Source organism: Callionymus lyra, chromosome 16 (genome assembly GCF_982586985.1).
Source record: "Callionymus lyra chromosome 16, fCalLyr1.hap1.1, whole genome shotgun sequence".
Taxonomy (NCBI): Eukaryota; Metazoa; Chordata; class Actinopteri; order Syngnathiformes; family Callionymidae; genus Callionymus; species Callionymus lyra.
Genome location: NC_141833.1, coordinates 15,701,780 through 15,720,793, shown reverse-complemented (window position 1 = coordinate 15,720,793; position 19,014 = coordinate 15,701,780). Strand labels below are relative to the sequence as shown.

At 44.8% G+C, this 19,014-nt stretch overlaps 1 protein-coding gene across 1 annotated transcript; it reads left to right on the top strand.

Annotated features, from left to right (window-relative positions):
• The first annotated feature begins 159 nt into the window (after positions 1–159).
• Positions 160–17,953, top strand: kcnq3 (potassium voltage-gated channel, KQT-like subfamily, member 3). The gene is made up of 16 exons (XM_087811553.1): positions 160–225; positions 493–946; positions 11,098–11,188; positions 11,491–11,617; positions 11,686–11,858; positions 11,922–12,095; positions 12,158–12,268; positions 12,339–12,434; positions 12,492–12,586; positions 12,729–12,755; positions 13,257–13,450; positions 13,514–13,619; positions 13,783–13,914; positions 13,982–14,077; positions 14,641–14,728; positions 14,841–17,953. The coding sequence occupies exons 2-16, from the start codon at positions 627–629 to the stop codon at positions 15,474–15,476; spliced, it is 2,466 nt and encodes an 821-aa protein (XP_087667679.1). The 5' UTR covers positions 160–225; positions 493–626; the 3' UTR covers positions 15,477–17,953.
• Positions 17,954–19,014: the final 1,061 nt, after the last annotated feature.

The following is a 19,014-nucleotide window of genomic DNA, read 5'->3' as shown; positions in this document are numbered from 1 at the left end:
CCCGCGTCGACATTTGTTTTTTTTCCTCCCTTGACAGGTGCTCACGCTCCCAGCGTCCGCGCGCACGTCGCTGCCGCGCAAAGGAGCTTCATCATCTCCCTCGGCTGCTCCTTCTCGACTCACACCGACCTCCTTCTCCTTCTTCTCCTCCTTCTTCTTCTCCTTCTCCTCCTGATGGTTTCTCCCGGACCGTCAGACATGAGGCGAGACCCCGAGTCGTTGCCGGTGAGTGTGCGCGCGTGCACGTACATGTGAATTCTTTGTCCTCGGCGTGTACGGACCACACTTGTCGCGTGCGGGTTCCGAGGTTGGACCGGACCCGCGGATCCCCGCACACTTTTAATCATAAGTACCCGCCGATGACTCGGAACCACTCGGGGATGACTCGGGGTTTTTCGGCGCAAGCTTTTGTCTAGTCGGCACCTCGTAACCAGACCCCCCACCCCCCCCTCAAAACAATAACGCTCCCCTCTCCATCCTTTTCCGAACCAGTCCTGAGCGCCTCCCTTCTCCCCGGGACCGGGATCCTCAAATGACCCGCGGCTGAGTTCCAGACGGGGGGTGTCTCCTCGGATCCGTACCCCGGACCATGGCATGCTGCCCACCGCGGGCCACCAGCACTGAGGATGGGGCTCCGGTCCAGGAGCGTCGCCAGCGGCTCTGAGGAGCTGAGGAAGCCGCCTCTGCCTCCGGGGGGGGACACGCCGGATCACCACGGAACCGGGCCCACGGACAAGGATGGAGCGCTGCTTCTGGTGGCGCCGGGCCGGGACGAGTTCAAGAAGAGGGGCTCCCAGGGTCTCACGATCGGGCTGCTGGCCAAGACCCCCCTCAACTACAGCAGACCCACCAAGAGGACCAACATCCGACGGAGGAGGATCCAGAACCAGCTGTACGACGCTCTGGAGCGACCGCGAGGATGGGCTTTGCTGTACCACGCCTTCGTGTGAGTCCAAACTTTCTCCCAACTTCTGGTTCTGACCGAGTGTGTGTGTGTGTGTGTGTGTGTGTATGTGTGTGTGTGTGTTTGAGTCATGGTTTATCGTGAGGGCGTTATGGCTCGAAAACCTTCGTCGTGTTAAGATCCGTTAAGTTTCGTCTCCATTAAAACTTGGATCCAGAACTTTTTATGAGCAACTTATGACACCATCATTTATAGTTAATATTTGACCTAATATTGATAGATTTCTTGAAACAAATTATATCAAAAAGAGAGAGAAAAGTTGTTTTTAATAACTGAAATTATCCATTTGAGCCTAAATATAGAAAGTTTGTTCGAGTCTTCAATGAAAATTTTAATTAAATTGTAATTACTTTAGAATTGTTGTCCCATAATGTACTTTCTTTTAAGCAATAAATGTATTTTCTTGGAACAAAACATTATTATTATGTTTATCTATTTTGCATTAGTATTAAAAACAAAATTACAATTTAAATATGTTGAGAACCCTTGTGTTTGTGTATGAAAAACCGTGAAATTAAACGTGTTTAACATCAACAGAAGTGATTTACGACAACATCCAAACAAACATTTACATTATAAAGAATCTAACACAAAATAACTACACAACATTGACACACACTGTCCTGTACCTTAGCAGAACCGTCAATGCGTTGGGTCCAAAGTTCCGGTGCTGACCCGTGCGTGCCGACGATCCCGTCGGATATATGTTAGTGTTTGTGTTTGTGTGGCGTTGAAGAGCCACACGTGTGATCGTCTCCATCTGTGCGACTCACAGTCGCCTCTCGGTGTCACACCGGGTGTGATGTCGCTGTGATGTCACAACTGTCAACACAACAAACACAAAGTCTCATCGCGCCCGGGGTCACATGACGTCGACATCACTTCCCGTCGGCAGCTGCTGACCGTTGTGCTCCTGCGACTATAACCCCGACCGGCTCTGGTTTCCATGACGATGTGTAAACCCGATTGCAGCCGGGTCAGCGTTATCAGGCGTCAGCAACGGAGGTGACCTTTGACCTCCGGTCATCCAGACCAGTCTGACATTTTGCCCTCCCTCGTGGCCCCCGGAGCGTGAGTCAGCTGATCCAGGGAATCAAACCTTCAACTCCAGGTTCAGACGAACGTCGGTTGGATGAGGATCAGCACCTCTAAGTCTGTGACTCAAGTGAGGCTGATTGTCGTCCAGTTGAGACTCGTTTGACCCCAAAACATTATTTTTTATTCAATCTTTATTTAGATTTTGCATCTTTATAGACGACTGTACAGTTGCTGATGTGCGAAACCAATAAATCAATTCAAAAAACCAACTATCAGTGAAACAAATTGACAAAACTAAACAGAAACATAGCAAAAGTAAAACACTAAAATCGCTCAACAAAACCCCACAGAAATTGCTAAAAGAAAACACCAAAATGGGTAAACTGAATAAAAATTTGCTAAAACAAAACACAAAAATATCTAAAGCAAAACACAAAAATCGCTAAAACAAATCACAAAAAATGCAAAAAAATAACACAGAAATTGATAACACAGAAATAGCTAAATTAAAACCTAATATCGCTAAAACAAAACACCAATAATGCTATAAAAAAACATTAAAATTGCTAATAAAACCCTAAAATTGCTAAAACAAAACACAAAAATAAACCCCCAAAATATCTAAAACAAAACACAAAAATTGATCAAACTAAATCTAGAAATTGCTAAAGAAAACGCAAAAATAGCTAAAACAAAACACAAAAATTACTCAAACAAAACACATAAATTGGTAAAACACAACACAGAAATTTGCTTAAACAAAATGCAAACATCTCTAAAACAAAACACAAAAATATCTAAAACAAAACACAAAAAATATTAAAAGAAACACAAAAATTGCAAAGAAAAAAATCACAGAAGAATTTGAATTTGTTTTAGCTATTGCGTGTTTTGTTTTGAGATTATTATTATTTTTTTAAGCTAATGTGTGTTTTGCAAATTTGTAATTTGTTTTATTGATTGTTTGTTTTGTTTTGTGAATTGGTTTATTTATTTTGCACCTCTCAGCCACCGTACAACAGACAAACGATCAGGGTAAACTAGGGCCGGGTCTAGGCAGGGGAAAGAGGGGGCCTGGCCCCCTCAAATAAATGTTGTGCCCCCTCAAACTTACATGTAAGTAAGTAAGTAACAGCACAATGCCCCCTCAAGATTTGTGGCTGCCCCCTCATACATGCCTGTCTAGACCCGGCCCTGGGGTAAACTAAGGTTTTTTTTTCAACAAAGTATACACACATGAACAACAAGTATAAAAAAACGACTTAAAAACTTTGAACAAATTCACGAAAGAAACGACCAAATGTTTGAACGTGAACTAACACGTCGGTGTCGACCAGTTCCTGTCCTGGTCTCAGGAGAATCTGCTGAATCAGCAGCAGCTAACGACCGAACATCTGCCTGCGACTGCGGCGTCCTCAAGGTCATCCAGCACCAGAGTGCGTTTCTTTTTCGGAGCGTCGCTCGTAATATTTTTGTGCCGTCGAAAAAGTCATCGCCCTCCAACATGGCCGACAAACTAATATTCGTGCGCTCTACTCCGAATACCATCTTCTGGAGCCCTGGTTCTGATAGAGGTCGTAAAGGTTAACCTTCTTGTGTACGGAGTCCTGGGTCCGCAGCAGTTCTTTTGTTCCCCGAGGCTCGGACGGACACGAGAACATCAGACTTAATAATTGAGCGGCTCATGATTTTTTTAGCACCTGTGAGAACCACTGACGGAAACTCCTGAAACCGATCAGTGGTGTCAGTCTGGAGCTGACCACATTCATGGATGAGGATCAGCACCGCCAGGTTCAGACAGAAACGAGATAGGAAACAAAGAAAGGAGAGAGGAAACAAGGAAACGAAAGAGGGAACTAGGAAATGAGCAGTTAAATTAGGAGACAAGGAACGAAACTAGGCAACAAATATGTGAGATAGGAAACAACGAATTGAGCTAGTAAACTAGGAAACAAATTAAAGAATAGGAAACTGGGACATAAGTAAACAAAAAAGGCTAAAAGGTAACTAGGAAACAAGAAAGGAAATAAGTAAAACTAGGAAACGAGAATTGCAACTAGGAAACAAGTACAAAATAGGCATCGCAACTGGGAAACAAATACACAAGATTCGAAACAAAAAACTAGGAAGCAAGGAGTTTAGCAAGTAAATAAGGAAACCCTTGAAAAGGAAACGAGATAAGAAACGAGCGAAAGAAAATAGGAACCAGAATATGAGAAACAAAATTGGAAACTAATACGCAAGAGGAAATGAGCAAGTAAACTAGTAAACAAGTAAAGGAACAGTAAAACTAGCATTAAAACTAGGAAACAAGTGGACGAGGAAGGGATCTAGAACCAATGAAACAAGGAGGGAATAAGGGACAACATAGAGTTTAGGAATCAAGGAAGGAAAAAAAAGGAAAAAAGTTAACAAGGAAGTGAACTTGGAAACTAGGGAAGAAGAAACAAATTATGAAATGAAATGAGGAAACAAGGAAGGAACCAAGCAAGGAAATTAGGAAACAAGGAATAGAGATCAGAAACCATGAAGAATTCCCGATAAAGTTCCTTGAACTGACACGTGGCCACCAGGGGGCGTGTATGAGTGAAGTCCGAGGTGAAGGCCGGGAGGAGCTCGTCGTCGGTGATGTACGATCCGAACATAAATCTGAGAGTCCTTCACATGATGAAGTGACTCACGAACATGGACCCGTGACCCGGGCGTCTGGTTCTGGACCAGCTCTGATCATGTGACTCACTGCCTCGCTGCCGGAGAGTTGCAGCAGTAAACAGATCACATCTCTGATATCTATCAGAAGCATCATGACAGGCAACGTAATTTGATCTCACACACACACTCACACGGATCAATACTTGGGGGGTGGGGGGAGGGGTCAGGGGGACCCTGAGGAGGATGAACTTACTGGCTGCAGTAGACAGTGGATCCACCTCTGGTCACAGGAAAAACAGGGTTCAGACCAAACGTTTTTTGTGGAAAGTTTGAAACATCTCCCTCATTCATTCCTGTTTATCTCTTTGTGTGTGTGTGTGTGTGTGAGACACTGTTGTGTGTTCATTAGTGTCCCTCGGCTGCCGAGGCGTCGCACAGAAACTTCATTTTCATCACTTTTGTTTTTTATTTAGCAGCACGACGACAACAACAAAGCTTCGGGGAAATAAAGGAAGCGTCTCCGCCAGAGTCCCAAAATAATGCGTTCGTCTCCGTGTGTGTGTGTCCCGGTCACACACTTGAACACGCTCACGTGTGCGTCACTCGCGTGTCGACGCTCAGTCAAATTTCAAAGTAACAAATTAACGTGTTAATGGGTCTCCAGGGGGCGCTGATGTAGAGAAACGATTGTGAGTTATGTGAAAAGCTGACTCATCATATTTTGCAGCATAAAACACACACAAACACACACACACACGAATGAGCTGCAGCTACTTAGACTTGTGTTTGTGTGGAGATTATGCAGTGTTGTTATTGTTGTTGTTGTTGTGTTCATTTTGTGGAATCCTGGTATTGGCCCCAGTTTGGGGGTGTTTCCTAACAGAGGCCTTGAACAGGAAGTGACATCACAGTGAACTGCAGGCGTCTGGCGAGGCTGACTCTGCACTGAGCTTCTACGGAACTCTCATCACTTATTCATGTTTGTTTGCAACAGGAAACATTTTATCCTCACCCCCCCCCCCCACACTTCCCCTTCCTCTCACCCCTTAACATTCCCTCACTCGCCAGCCTCACCCTCACTCCCTCTGTGTGGATCCCTTGGACTCTGCCGGGGTGTTGGGACTCAAGAGGTCTATGGAGGTCTCACAGTCAGAGGATGAGATCATCAGGAAATCTGGTTCCCTTACTGGGTTTCAAACCCATGACCTCCGGCCTCAATGTTGTATCTGACCAACAAGATAGGAAACAAGGGAACAAAAAAAAAGGTAATAGGAAAATGACAAATGAGATAGGAAACAAGGACACTAGAAAAATATGAGATAGGTGAGATAAGAAACGAGGAAATGTAATAGAAAACTAGGAAACAAACCAAGCAGTCAGGGAACTAGGAAAAGGGAAATCGGGCAAATACATAGGAATTGAGAAAACAAAAAAGGAAACAACAAAATGTAAACTAAGAAACAAGGAAAGAAACAAGGAAAAAGGTAAACGAGAGTGGAAACTAGAAAACTAGGAAGGAAATAGGGAAAATGGATATGCAAAGAAACGAGATAGGATACTAAAAAACAAGGGAACTAAAGAGGAAACAAGCATGGAAACTAGAAAAGTAAAAAGAGGAAAGAAAACTAGGAAGTAAAGCGAACTCAATCCTCTCTTTTGTCTAATGAGTTCTGCGCATTCGTTTGATCCAAGGAAGAGTAAAAGTTTAGATTTAAAACAATGAATTTATTAATAGTAAAAGAATGATAACAAAAGTAGGCCATACAAGACCTCAAATATAACAGTTAACAAAGAAATGCAAATGATTCAGAAATACCATAAGTTCAAGCGCTTGGTCCAGTCTCCTTCAAATCCTGGTTCACCCACCAGATCCTTCCAGAGAGTGGCTGCCAATCTTCTAGCACGTCCTTTCTTTTGAAGACCTCAAGACACGTGAAGTAAATTGAGTCTTTAATTACAAGCTCGGGGTACAGTTTTGCTAAATCTGACTGCATTATGAACAACAGATGTTGTTTGACCTGAACACTGACCTAAACAAAGAATCTTCAGACTTCCTTCACACTTGTTATCTCAAACCAGGTCTGTAGACCCTAATTTCTGTGTCTTTACATTTTAAGAGTCGTAAACGTTTGTTATCTCAACAAGGCTTATATTCTTCTTTTCCCAATACTCTTTTGATACAATGGCGTCAAGGTCCATACAATTTAAGAAATAGATGCCCAGAGCCCCTGAATCCTTAACCCCTGAACCATGAACCCTTGAACCCTGCTGCCTTGAAAAAACAGAAGTCAACAGACAAAATACAATAATATGTTTGAGCTCTGAATAAAAGATAGCATTATCAATGTTAACAATTGAGTACACAAAAAGAGGACATACATTCAACCCATCAATGAATACACACATGGAAAGATAATTTAGAATATGTCTTCAGAAGCAAGAAAGGAATTAAGAAAATATTGGAAACTGGAAAAAAATAGGAAACTAAGAAAAAGGAAACAAGATAGGAAACAACTAAAAGGAAACTAAGAAAGGAGGAAGGAAACAAGAAAACTAATTAGGAAACCATTAAGACAAGCATAAGAACTAGGGAACTAGGAATGTAGAAAAATAAGAAAAATATATAGGAAACGGAAACCAGGAATCAAGAAGGAAGACTAGGAAACAAGTAACTGTGATGAATAGTTGAAAAGAGATCGGCAACAAGGAAACTGAATAGGAAATAAGCATGGAAACTAGAGAAAAGTAAACGAGGAGGGAAACAAGGACATAAGAAAGGAAATTTTGGAAATGGGAAAACAAAATAAGAGAAAAGTAAACTGAATAGGAAAGTAAACAAGGAAACGTACAGGAAATTAGGAAACATGCATGGAAACTATTTAACCAGTGAACAAGAAAGAAAACCAACTAACCAAGAAGGAAATTAGGAAAAAGGAAAACAAGGATACTAGGGAACAGGGAAATGGAAAAGGAAAGTAGGAAACGAGATAAGAAACATGGATACTAGGGAACAGGGAAACGGAAAAGGAAAGTAGGAAACGAGATAAGAAACATGGATACTAGGGAACAGGGAAACGGAAAAGGAAAGTAGGAAACGAGATAAGAAACATGGATACTAGGAAACGGAGGAATGAAAAATGAAAGTAGGAAACGAGATAGGAAACAAGGATACTAGGGAACAGGGAAACGGAAAAGGAAAGTAGGAAACGAGATAAGAAACATGGATACTAGGGAACAGGGAAACGGAAAAGGAAAGTAGGAAACGAGATAAGAAACATGGATACTAGGGAACAGGGAAACGGAAAAGGAAAGTAGGAAACGAGATAAGAAACAAGGATACTAGGGAACGGAGGAATGAAAAATGAAAGTAGGAAACGAGATAGGAAACAAGGATACTAGGGAACAGGGAAACGGAAAAGGAAAGTAGGAAACAAGATAAGAAACATGGATACTAGGGAACAGGGAAATGAAAAAGGAAAGTAGGAAACGAGATAGGGAACATGGATACTAGGAACCATGGAAAAGGAAAGTACAAAACGAGATAAGAAACAAGGATACTAGGGAACGGAGGAATGAAAAATGAAAGTAGGAAACAAGATAGGAAACAAGGATACTAGGGAAAAGGAAAGTAGGAAACGAGATAAGAAACATGGATGCTAGGAAACAGGGAAACGGAAAAGGAAAGTACAAAACGAGACAGGAAACAAGGATACTAGGGAACAGGGAAACGGAAAAGGAAAGTAGGAAACAAGATAAGAAACAAGGATACTAGGGAACAGGGAAATGGAAAATAAAAGTAGGAAACAAGATAGGAAACAAGGATACTAGGGAACAGGGAAACGGAATTACGAATGTAGGAAACAAGATAAGAAACATGGATACTAGGGAACAGGGAAACGAAAAAGGAAAGTAGGAAAAGAGATAGGAAACAAGGCTACTCGGGAACAGGGAAACGAAAAAGGAAAGTAGGAGACGAGATAGGAAACAAGGATACTAGGGAACAGGGAAACGAAAAAGGAAAGTACGAAACGAGATAAGAAACAAGGATACTAGGGAACGGAGGAACGAAAAATGAAAGTAGGAAACGAGATAGGAAACAAGGATACTAGGGAACAGGGAAACGGAATCAGGAAAGTAGGAAACAAGATAGGAAACAAGGATACTAGGGAACAGGGAAACGAAAAAGGAAAGTAGGAAACGAGATAGGAAACAAGGATATTCGGGAACAGGGATACGAAAAAGGAAAGTAGGAGACGAGATAGGAAACAAGGATACTAGGAAACAGGGAAACGGAATTAAGAAAGTAGGAAACAAGCATGGAAACTATGAAACCAGTAAAGAGGAAAGGATAATCAGAAATGAGGAAGAAGGGTAGGAAATAAGGGAACAAGGAAACAAGATAAACTTGTTCGATCATACATTTTAATCTGTGGATGAGCATAGTGTCACGTCTGAGTCACAGCTGGACGTCACAGCTGGATGCCGGGGGACGGCAAAGTGTTGAGTCAGCGTTTCTACTTCAAACATGTTCTGAAGGACGAAGAGTTTTTCTCTCCGTCTGTGACGTCGTCACCGAGTCTTCCAGCGACTCTTGGAAGCTCCTCATTCCAGTCTTCTTTCCCACTGTTACCACGGGAACCATGTGACTGTTGCCACGGTAACATTTTTGGAAAATACACGGTCCAAGAACACTTGTCGAGTCCTGTCATCTCTAGCTGGCGTGTGTTTGTATTTGTCTGTGTGTGTGTGTGTGTGTGTGTGTGCAAAAATGTTTTGCTCGGCAACAGTGTTGTGAATATAAATATATTTTGTGTATATTTTATTCACGTGTCAGCGTTTGTTAACCAGCTGATGTTTGTTGCAGACACAAACTCCACTAGTGTTCTATTATTGACAAGTTTAAATACCGTGTTCTGAAGATCCTCCGCTGGACTCGGGTGGACTCAAGTGGACTCTGCTGGCCCGAACTATAAAGGACCTGTTGTGGTGGAAACAACCAATCGCAGTTGCTGTTGTGTTGTCATGGAAACACATAGACGAGATATCTGAGGTGATCCCTGACAGGAGGAGGCTGTCGTCATGGTAACATGGTGATGCAGCACGAGGATGAGCAGCTGTTGCCATGGCGACAGGATGCCTGCCAGATTCCGCGTTTAAAACCGAGCGAGACCGGAGGTTCTGACCCGACCAGGGTCAGTCCAGGACCTCAATCATTGCGTCGTGTGCGCTCGTGTTGACAGGGGCCAGTTTTAGGTCCACAGTGACCAGCAGGGGGCAGTAATGGTCTGAGTCTTCATGTGTTTGTGGTGTTCAGGTCCGAGTGTCGTCTGGTTCCCTCCGCTCAGGTCCAGTTACAGCACGAGTCCTTCATCTGTCACGACCTTGTTACCATAACAACCCCTTAATTACTGATCAATGTGATACACGACTTAAGTGTTGTTGCATCATCTGTCAACAACATGTTGACAAACATATCAACAGAGCAGTTCTGCAAACCTGTGCTGCTCACGAGGTAGTAAAGTTTCTCACCTGAAGGTGGCGCCAGATAATTTCCTGTCTCCAGTACGATTAAATAACGTGCTGTAATTGTCTTTAATGAATCTAATTAAAACAACTAACGAGCTCGTTGTTGGAAAAATGATGATCAATGGCCTATGAACACACACACACACACACACACACACACACACACACACACACACACTCTCACACACACCCCCACTCACGCTCACACTCACACTCACACTCACACTCACACGCACACACGAATACACACACAAACTCACATAAACACACACTCTAAACAAACTCGCATTAAAAATCCCACAAGAACACTTAAAAACCCACTCTCTCTCTCTCACACACACACACACAGACACAGATAAACTTACACCCACATATAATCACACACACACACACACATAAAATCACTCACACTGTCACTCTTCTGCACTCTCATTTTTAACACACCTGCCCACAAACTCACGCCATCAAATACATCAATACACACATCACTGTGAGACACACAAACGGCTACACACACACTCACGCATATGCTGGTGTTACATTTCTGCTCACTCAGCAGATCCCAAATCTCAACCTCTGTCTCCTTCAGCTTCACTGTCCCCCCGGGGCAGGAGGGGGGGACAGAGGAGGAAACAGGATAATCCATCACTCCAACATGGCCGCTGGTGCTGGCTGATGTCTGTGGACCTGCTGGTCAGATGCTCCAGATGTGGAGAGATGGGTTATTGACCACGGTCAACGACCGCTGTTAGTCTGAATGCAGAATTCAACCTAAGTGCACATGTAGCCATTAGCTCCACTTACATCACAGCAGAGTCATTTGCATCTGACTAACTTGTTTTTCCCCCAGTATACACTTTAAAAAAAAGGCTGACTCATGTTAAAAGCAGAAAACTGACTTGTGTCATAATCTGCAGCTTCCTGATCGTGCTGGGATGCCTGATCCTCGCCGTCCTCACGACCTTCAAAGAGCACGAGAATGTTTCGGCTCACTGGCTCGTGGTCCTGGTGAGTCTCTTTAGGGAAGTAAGAAGAACATTGAACGATGGACTTGACATTTCAACTCTTGAAACTCTTCTATTATTAACTATTAAAAATTTGAATTTGTTTCATTTTTTAAATAATTAAATTCAAAAGTTTGCATAATTACAAATTAAATTAATGTTTTTTACACTTGTTTGATATTCTTATTTAAAAATATGTTTCTAATTTCTATATTTTTGAATTGAAGTGATGGCACTGACCTACTAACACATCGCCCTCATCTTCATCTTCATCTCCACCATTGTCATCCTCGTCCCCTTCCTCAGGAGACCTTCGCCATCTTCATCTTCGGTGCCGAGTTCGCTCTTCGCGTCTGGGCCGCCGGCTGCTGCTGCCGCTACAAAGGATGGAGGGGCCGGCTGAAGTTTGCACGCAAGCCGCTATGCATCTTGGGTAATGTGACCGCAGAAGTTCTCTCAAGGTCTTACTCTGGTCCTGAACCTTTCCCCATCCCCGGGCAGACATTTTTGTTCTGTTGGCGTCGGTGCCGGTGGTGGTGGTGAGGAACCAGGGAAACGTTCTGGCCACTTCACTGCGAAGCCTCCGCTTTCTGCAGATCCTCCGGATGCTGAGAATGGATCGTCGAGGGGGCACCTGGAAGCTCTTAGGCTCAGCCATCTACGCTCACAGCAAGGTAGGACTGTCGGAGTCTAGGGCCGGGGCCAGCCTGCCGTCACTGATCTGGTTCTGGGCGCAGGAGCTGATTACAGCCTGGTACATCGGCTTCCTGTCCCTCATCCTGGCCTCCTTCCTGGTCTACCTGGTGGAGAAGGACGACCTGTCGACGGATGTGTCCAACCCAGATGGCCCAGTTGCCGCATCCAGAACCCAAGACTTTGACACCTACGCTGACGCCCTCTGGTGGGGACTGGTAGGTCTTACAGGTCATATGACATCAGAAGAACATGTGTGAGCTTCAGTGGTTCTGTCCAGATCACACTCACTACCATCGGCTACGGTGATAAGACTCCCAAGACGTGGGCAGGGAGGTTGTTGGCGGGAACCTTCGCTCTGATTGGAGTATCGTTCTTCGCCCTTCCCGCTGTGAGTCGCCCCCCACCCCCCCCCAGACAAGGGTCACGTGACAACAGAACTGACGGTGTGTTTTTTTCAGGGCATACTGGGTTCTGGTCTGGCCCTGAAGGTCCAGGAGCAGCACAGACAGAAGCACTTTGAGAAACGCAGACATCCTGCGGCCGGACTTATCCAGGTGAGATAACCCCCAGTAACCACGGCAATTCAGTGAGTGACAGTTGCTCTCTGACAGTCGGCCTGGAGATACTACTCCACCAACCCCATCAGAGATGACTTGATCGCCACCTGGAGGTTCTACGAGACCATCATCTCCCTGCCTTGCTTCAGGTGAAAAACACACGTAAATACATACGCACACAAACACACACACACACAGATAGCCACAAACACTGCACACTAACACACACAGACCAACACAATCATTTGTGTGTTATTTTAACTCTTCTGTTTTTCTTTTCTCTGATTATAGGAAGGATCAGCTGGAGGTTATTGTGAGGTAAGACACACTCATATAAATACATGGAGTCTCCTCTCTCTCTCTCTCACACACACACACACACACACACACACACACACACACACACACCCTTGTCAATGTGTTCAATCTCTGGCCGAGCTCCAACTTGTAACTTGTTTGTCCCCCGGAGTCTTCATTGTGTGTGACTCTCTGTGTATGTAATTACCACTCCAATCTTGTGTTCTTTATCTGGGGGTCTTGGGTCCAGGTGAGAACTGGTCCCGGTACAGACACTGATTGTTAGTCTGTGGGAGTCACTGAGACTCTTGTGGTCTTCTGAGGCTCATGTTACCCACTCCTCGCCCCCCCCATCCTCCTACCCTCACACCCCCTCATCTCCTCAAGTACTAGCCGCTCTTGTTCTCTGGTGTCCTGACTCTCACTGCAGTGTGTCCAACATGTGGACTTCTGTAACCCAATAGTTCGAGTGTGCGTTCATGTGTGTATTTACGTGGGGTTGTGTTTGCGCATTTTGTGTAGCCAGAAGTTGAGTCTGCTGGAGCGGGTGCGTCTGCCGAACGCTCGCTCATCGGTGTCGTCGCTGAAGAAAATGTCGGTGCACGAGTCGGAAGAGAGCCCGTCCAAAGAGCCCAAACCAGCGGGTTTCAGCAACAGGGAGCGGTTCCGTACGGCGTTCCGTATTAAGGCGTACACTCTGCGGCAAAGCTCAGATGGTGACAACGTCATTGTTTTTATCGTCTGGGCTTTGTCGGTTCTGACTGGTGTTTCAACCGCAGATGCCGGTGCGCTACCTGAGCCTGGCCTGGAGGAGCGTGGGTTCCCCCCCGACATCCTCATGGAAGACATGATCCCCACACTGAAGCTGGTCATCAGGGCCGTCAGGTAATAGACTTTGGTTCTTCTCTAAAAGAGCTCAAGGTAAGAGCTACATAAATGCTAGAACTAGGATCTGGGAAGTATAGAAGTAAATACTCTGGCCAGGGAACTTGTGGGTTGGTTTTGGGTCTGTGACTGAGTGAAGCATGTGAACACGGGTGTGTTTCAGGATCATGCAGTTCCTGCTGAACAAGAAAAAGTTCAAGGAAACTCTGCGGCCGTATGACGTGAAGGACGTGATCGAGCAGTACTCGGCCGGACACCTGGACATGCTGTGCAGGATAAAGTACCTGCAGACGAGGTGAGCCTCATGCCTATCGCAGGTCCCACACCTGAGCGACTTACCTGTTTCTGGCTCTTGTCTTCAGGATCGACATGATTCTGGCCCCGGGCCCCCTCCTCACCCCCAAACACAAGAAGACCCAGAAGGCCCCCTTCAATGACCCTGCATCCCAGTCGCCAAGGTACAGAGCCAGAGGTCACACTCCAGCGTCTGTCAGAGACCCTTGATAGAGACACGGCTTCGGCCGTAGTCCAGAGTTGTTGACTTGGACTTCATCATGTGACTCTAGTGTTCATCTGAGACGCCAAATAGAATCTTTTGCGGAATTTAAGATTTTTAAATAATTGCTTAGTCAGCAAAGTCACTTTCTGTCACATGTTTGAACAGAAGTGAATATATATATTTGTTGTTTCTCAAGAACAGAGTCATACATGTGGGAAGTTTCATACGGAAAAATCCACGTTTGTTAGCTGATCTTAGCTAGTGCTAGTTTTGTAACTTTTCTGCTTCTTCAAACGTAGACTTTTGTTTCTCAGTTTACTGACCCAAAGCTCTTTGCCTTAAATGAAATCCTACATTAGTGCATGAATTAGTTTTAAATGTATATCAAGGTGAGCGCTAGCATCAGCAACAACACCATTTGCCGCAATGCTAATGGAACAACAATACCTGCATTAAAGACTTTGTGTGACGATCATGACTTCTTCTGCTTCACACAAATGATCTGCTTCTTTTCTTTTCCAGACAGGAGTTGGACCCGAATAAGGCGGCGGCAATGCAGGATGGAGAAGACCAGAGCATGATGGGACGTTTCGTCCGGGTCGAACGACAGGTGTGTCCTAAACTTGAATGAATCATTAGCTCCTAAGAATTCAGACAGAAAAAAATGACAGTTTTGACACTGCAGGTTTTGTGATTGTGTCTTCACTGGTCCTTTGCTGCAGGTGGAAGACATGGAGAAGAAGCTGGACTTCCTGGTTGACATGCACATCCAGCACTCCGAGCACTTGCAGGTGGACTCGGCCGGGATGGCCCACATGACCCTGGAGAACTGCCAATCAACCGTGGACGGCGGAATACGGCGAGTTTTCTACAACTACGCTGAGTCTTTCCCACACATGTCCTTCCAGATGCCTCAGGGGACGCCCGGTTTCAGCAGGGGGTGCCGCCGAGACAGGGAGCCTAGTTCATGTCCCCCTCGCGACGCCATCCCGACCTACACCGAACGCCCCACCGTGCTTCCCATCAGCTCACTGCAAGACTTGTCTGTGCCAGTTCGAACCGGTCCAAGCCGGGGGGGGGACTCTCCACTGTCCCTGCTGTCGGTCACCCATGATGAACTGGAGCGTTCTCCCAGTGGCTTCAGCATCTCGGGCGAGCGGGAGGGGCAGGACGGGCCAAACTCAGCAGGGGCGCCGGTTGCAGGCGGAGAAAGTGGCTGGACCCGGCCCAGACCCAGCTACCTGGCGGAGGGGGAGACGGACACAGACACGGACCCGTTCACTCCAAGCGCTGGACCTCTGCCGCTGTCATCAACGGGCGAGGGGTTTGGCGAAGCTGTGTGGAGCTCGCCGCCGTGAACACGGAAATTAGACCCAAACCCCTTTGACACAGGACAGATCTGGAACCACGAAGTGTGTTGTCAGTTTGCCTTGATGATGAGGTTTGCCCCATGTCTCACCAAGGTCTATATCTGCCGGTACTGCCTGGAACGTTTGTAAACTCTGTATGAGCTAGATAAACCTGGAGGCCCAGGGCCCCATGGTGAAACCGGCACTATACACAAACTATAACCACCTAAAAGCTTTATCGCTGCACTGCATGGAAACGCATGCGATCTCTAGATTAGACTTTGCCTGGAGCCATTGGGGGGCTCAGGCCCTGGTGCACACTTGGTCCAGTTGTCACCTCCCTGCCTGACTGTCTGTGACACGCCAGTTCAGGAACAAATACGACTGTTTTCTATCTTTTTCTACTCAACACGTTCCATCCTCATGCATGGCCTGCATGAATGGGGGGCTACTGAGGGTGTGTGAGTTGTGTGTGTGTGTGTGTGTGTGTGTGTGTGTGTGTGTGTGTGTGTGCCTCTACGCTGAGCTTCGTCTCTCCATGTCACAAACCTCTGATCACCAACACGACGTCGACTCTGGTTCTCTGACTCTTAGAACACGTGAAGATGTGGAGGGCCGTGCTCATGACTTCTTACAAAACACATTGAATTTGCAACTCTTGGTGTAAACAAATGATTGTCGTGTGACATTGACGTGGTCAGAAATGTCACACGGATGATTTATGGTTCACCGTCAAAGGAAACCGTCCCGTCAACCTTTTGGCAGGAGAACATGAGCGAACAAGCGTGTAGCATGATGCAAGTTAGACTAGAGTGACGACGTTGAATCAGGGTCGACTGACTTTCAGATCTTAAACCCCCTTAAGACCAGAGACCATCAATCGAGATCTAGAGGGTTATTAAGGGCCTTTTTTTCTGGCGATCATGTTTTTCATGTCCGCTGCTGTAGCGCAGACCTGAGTGTCATCCTTTAGATCCAGAGTTTAAGTATCTGATATATCCGACAGTCTAGGCATGTGTACAGCTTCACGGTTCTCCTCTCCCACGTGGAGGTTTGACAAAGGTGAAATTATAATCTTAATAATCTTATAATCTTCATTAGTGGACTATTTATCTCCCGAACAACAGAAACACCCCCCAAAAGAATCTTCCTTAGCCCTCGTCTGCACATCTGGCTTCTCTCAATTTTTTTTCAGTGTCAAGGTTAAAAAAACAAACAATAATCCAGCACGAGGACCCGAGCAGGCCGACAGGACCCCCTTCTGTGAAAGAATGTCATAGCGATCTCTGCTAACCGTTTAACTTCCACTTTCAGGAGTCTGGACCTGAACTGGGCTAACGGCGTTCAGGTCCAGGTTGTCTTGTCCCGTCTCTCCGGTACTCGTCTTCCCACCGTCAGAACGGTGCTGGTCGTAATATTTGGAACAACCTGAACGGGTTCTCCTCCTCAGGAAATCAAACCTTGCTCTTATCTCCGGTCACGCTGCGACATATTAATTTTTTATCTAAGAGATTGAAGAGAGAAGACGGCTGTCGTGCAGCGATCAAAGCCATAAATGTCCCGAAGCTTCAGCGCCCTCTGCGGTGTGTGTGTGTGTGTGTGTGTGTGTGAGAGGTTCGGTATGCTTGAAGGTGTCGTGGGAGCGTGTGTGTCGTCTGAGGGTCACTGTGACACGCCGCCACGCTAACGTTTTAATTCAGCAGATTTTTGTGCCTTTTTTCAACTTTTGTGTTCCTCTGGAGATTCTTGTGCATCGCTGGTCTGTTGTCTGGAATATCCGTGCGCCGCATGTTGACACAAAAAAGCCAGATTACACTCGCTGCTGTTAAAAAATCTTTGCGTTCAGTATCACCTAGAACTTTCCGAAACAAGTAATAGTTCTAGCGAAGCCAATCTGGAGCTAGCTTAAATGTAAGGACTTGTAGCTCTGGTCAAAATACAACAAACTGGGTATACATACTCAAGTGGGTTTTCTTCACTTCCTTTTTTTATAAGTAAATTCTGGAAACAAATGTTTCAACTTTATCATAAGTACTTAGCCTTGTACTAATAGACATTTGAGCTGAGATCGCTGTTACAACTTGTTTTTGCTTCTCTATCTAGCATAAACACACTACCTAGCTCATATTAGCGTATGTGCCTGAACGTTCGGCCAGAGAAACAAACTTGTGCCAAAAAAACACAGCCAATCATGTCAGCTAGCCACACGCTAACACAAGCTGACTCACAAATAAAGCACAAAGATCCGCGTGCGTGTTGAACTTCCTGTTGTTGGCGCCGACGAGGAATGAACTGCCAAAACAAAAAACGAGCCACGATATTCCAGACAGCCGGACGGAGCGAGGCCGTCAGCGGTGGAAACATTTCAAAGTTGTTTCGGCGAAACGCTACGACAACTTTACACGAGTGGCCTTCCGAGCTTCAACATCGAGTCTAACCGTCTTTCCTTTGAACCAGTTAAATATGCAAACTTGTCATAATGTCTGCTTTTCAAATCACGTCAACAATAAAAGTGCTACTTTGACCACGTCGTCCCTTTTTTTCGTGCTCAAAAACAAACACGTTAATTGTTTTCTTTACTCTCAACAAATGTCACCCATAGCGCCAATGTCAACATGAGAGAATTCTCTGAAGATGAAGGACAAAAAAAAAGTGACGATTATAGAAATTCCGTCTTTTAAGAGGTTGTGGTTTAGGTTAAAACATGGTTTTGAACCGGTGACTGCTCAGTTAGCTGTAATACCTAAATTAGCTTACTTAGCTTATTTAGCTCCATTAGCTGCATTAAGAAGAAATTGATTTCTAAATTCTTACCGCGGGGAAATTAGCTTAGTTCGATTAAAATTATATATATTTATGAATTCTTCCATCAGCTTAGTTAGTTTCATTAGTTTGGTTAGTACCATTAGCTGACTTGGCTCTAATAGCTTAGTTAAATCCATTAGCTTAGTTAGCTGCATTATAATAATATATATGTTGTTATTCTTCCCACTGTTGGGGTTTAACTGTTGAACTAAGTTACAACCATTACCTTAGTTCCAGTGGTAATATATATATATATATATATTCTTCCAACAGTGGTGAAATCAGCTTAGTTAGTTCCATTAGTTTGGTTAGTTCCATTAGCTTACTGGGATGCAATAGCTTAGTTAGCTGCATTAAAATAATATATATTTCGTTATTCTTCCCACTGTGGAGATATTAACTAAGTTATCGCCATTCGCTTATTTGGATTCATTAAGATAAGATATATTATTTTATTTTTACCAGTGTGGAAATTAGCTTAGTTAGCTTCATAAGCTCAGATAGCCCCATTAGCTTAGTTAGCTGCTGCATTAAGATAACATTTTATTTTATTCTTCCCACTTTATTAACTTAATATGTGTCATGAGCTTAGTTAGCTCCATTAGCTCAGTAAGATGCATTATATTTGTTAGCTCTATTAACTTAGTTAACTGCTTTAAGATACATTTTTTATCCTTACCACACCTGTCAGTGTGACCTCAGGTGTTCTGGTCCTGCTCCTCCTCCTGGTGGAGGTGAAGAA

What these genes read in the sequence shown, in the direction of transcription:
- kcnq3 (XM_087811553.1), top strand. Translation starts at nt 627, where the DNA reads ATGGGGCTCCGGTCCAGGAGCGTCGCCAGCGGCTCTGAGGAGCTGAGG. An exon ending in CCATCTACGCTCACAGCAAG is followed by an intron (nt 11,859 to 11,921) that starts GTAGGACTGTCG and finishes TTCTGGGCGCAG; the next exon opens with GAGCTGATTACAGCCTGGTA. An exon ending in ATAAAGTACCTGCAGACGAG is followed by an intron (nt 13,915 to 13,981) that starts GTGAGCCTCATG and finishes TCTTGTCTTCAG; the next exon opens with GATCGACATGATTCTGGCCC.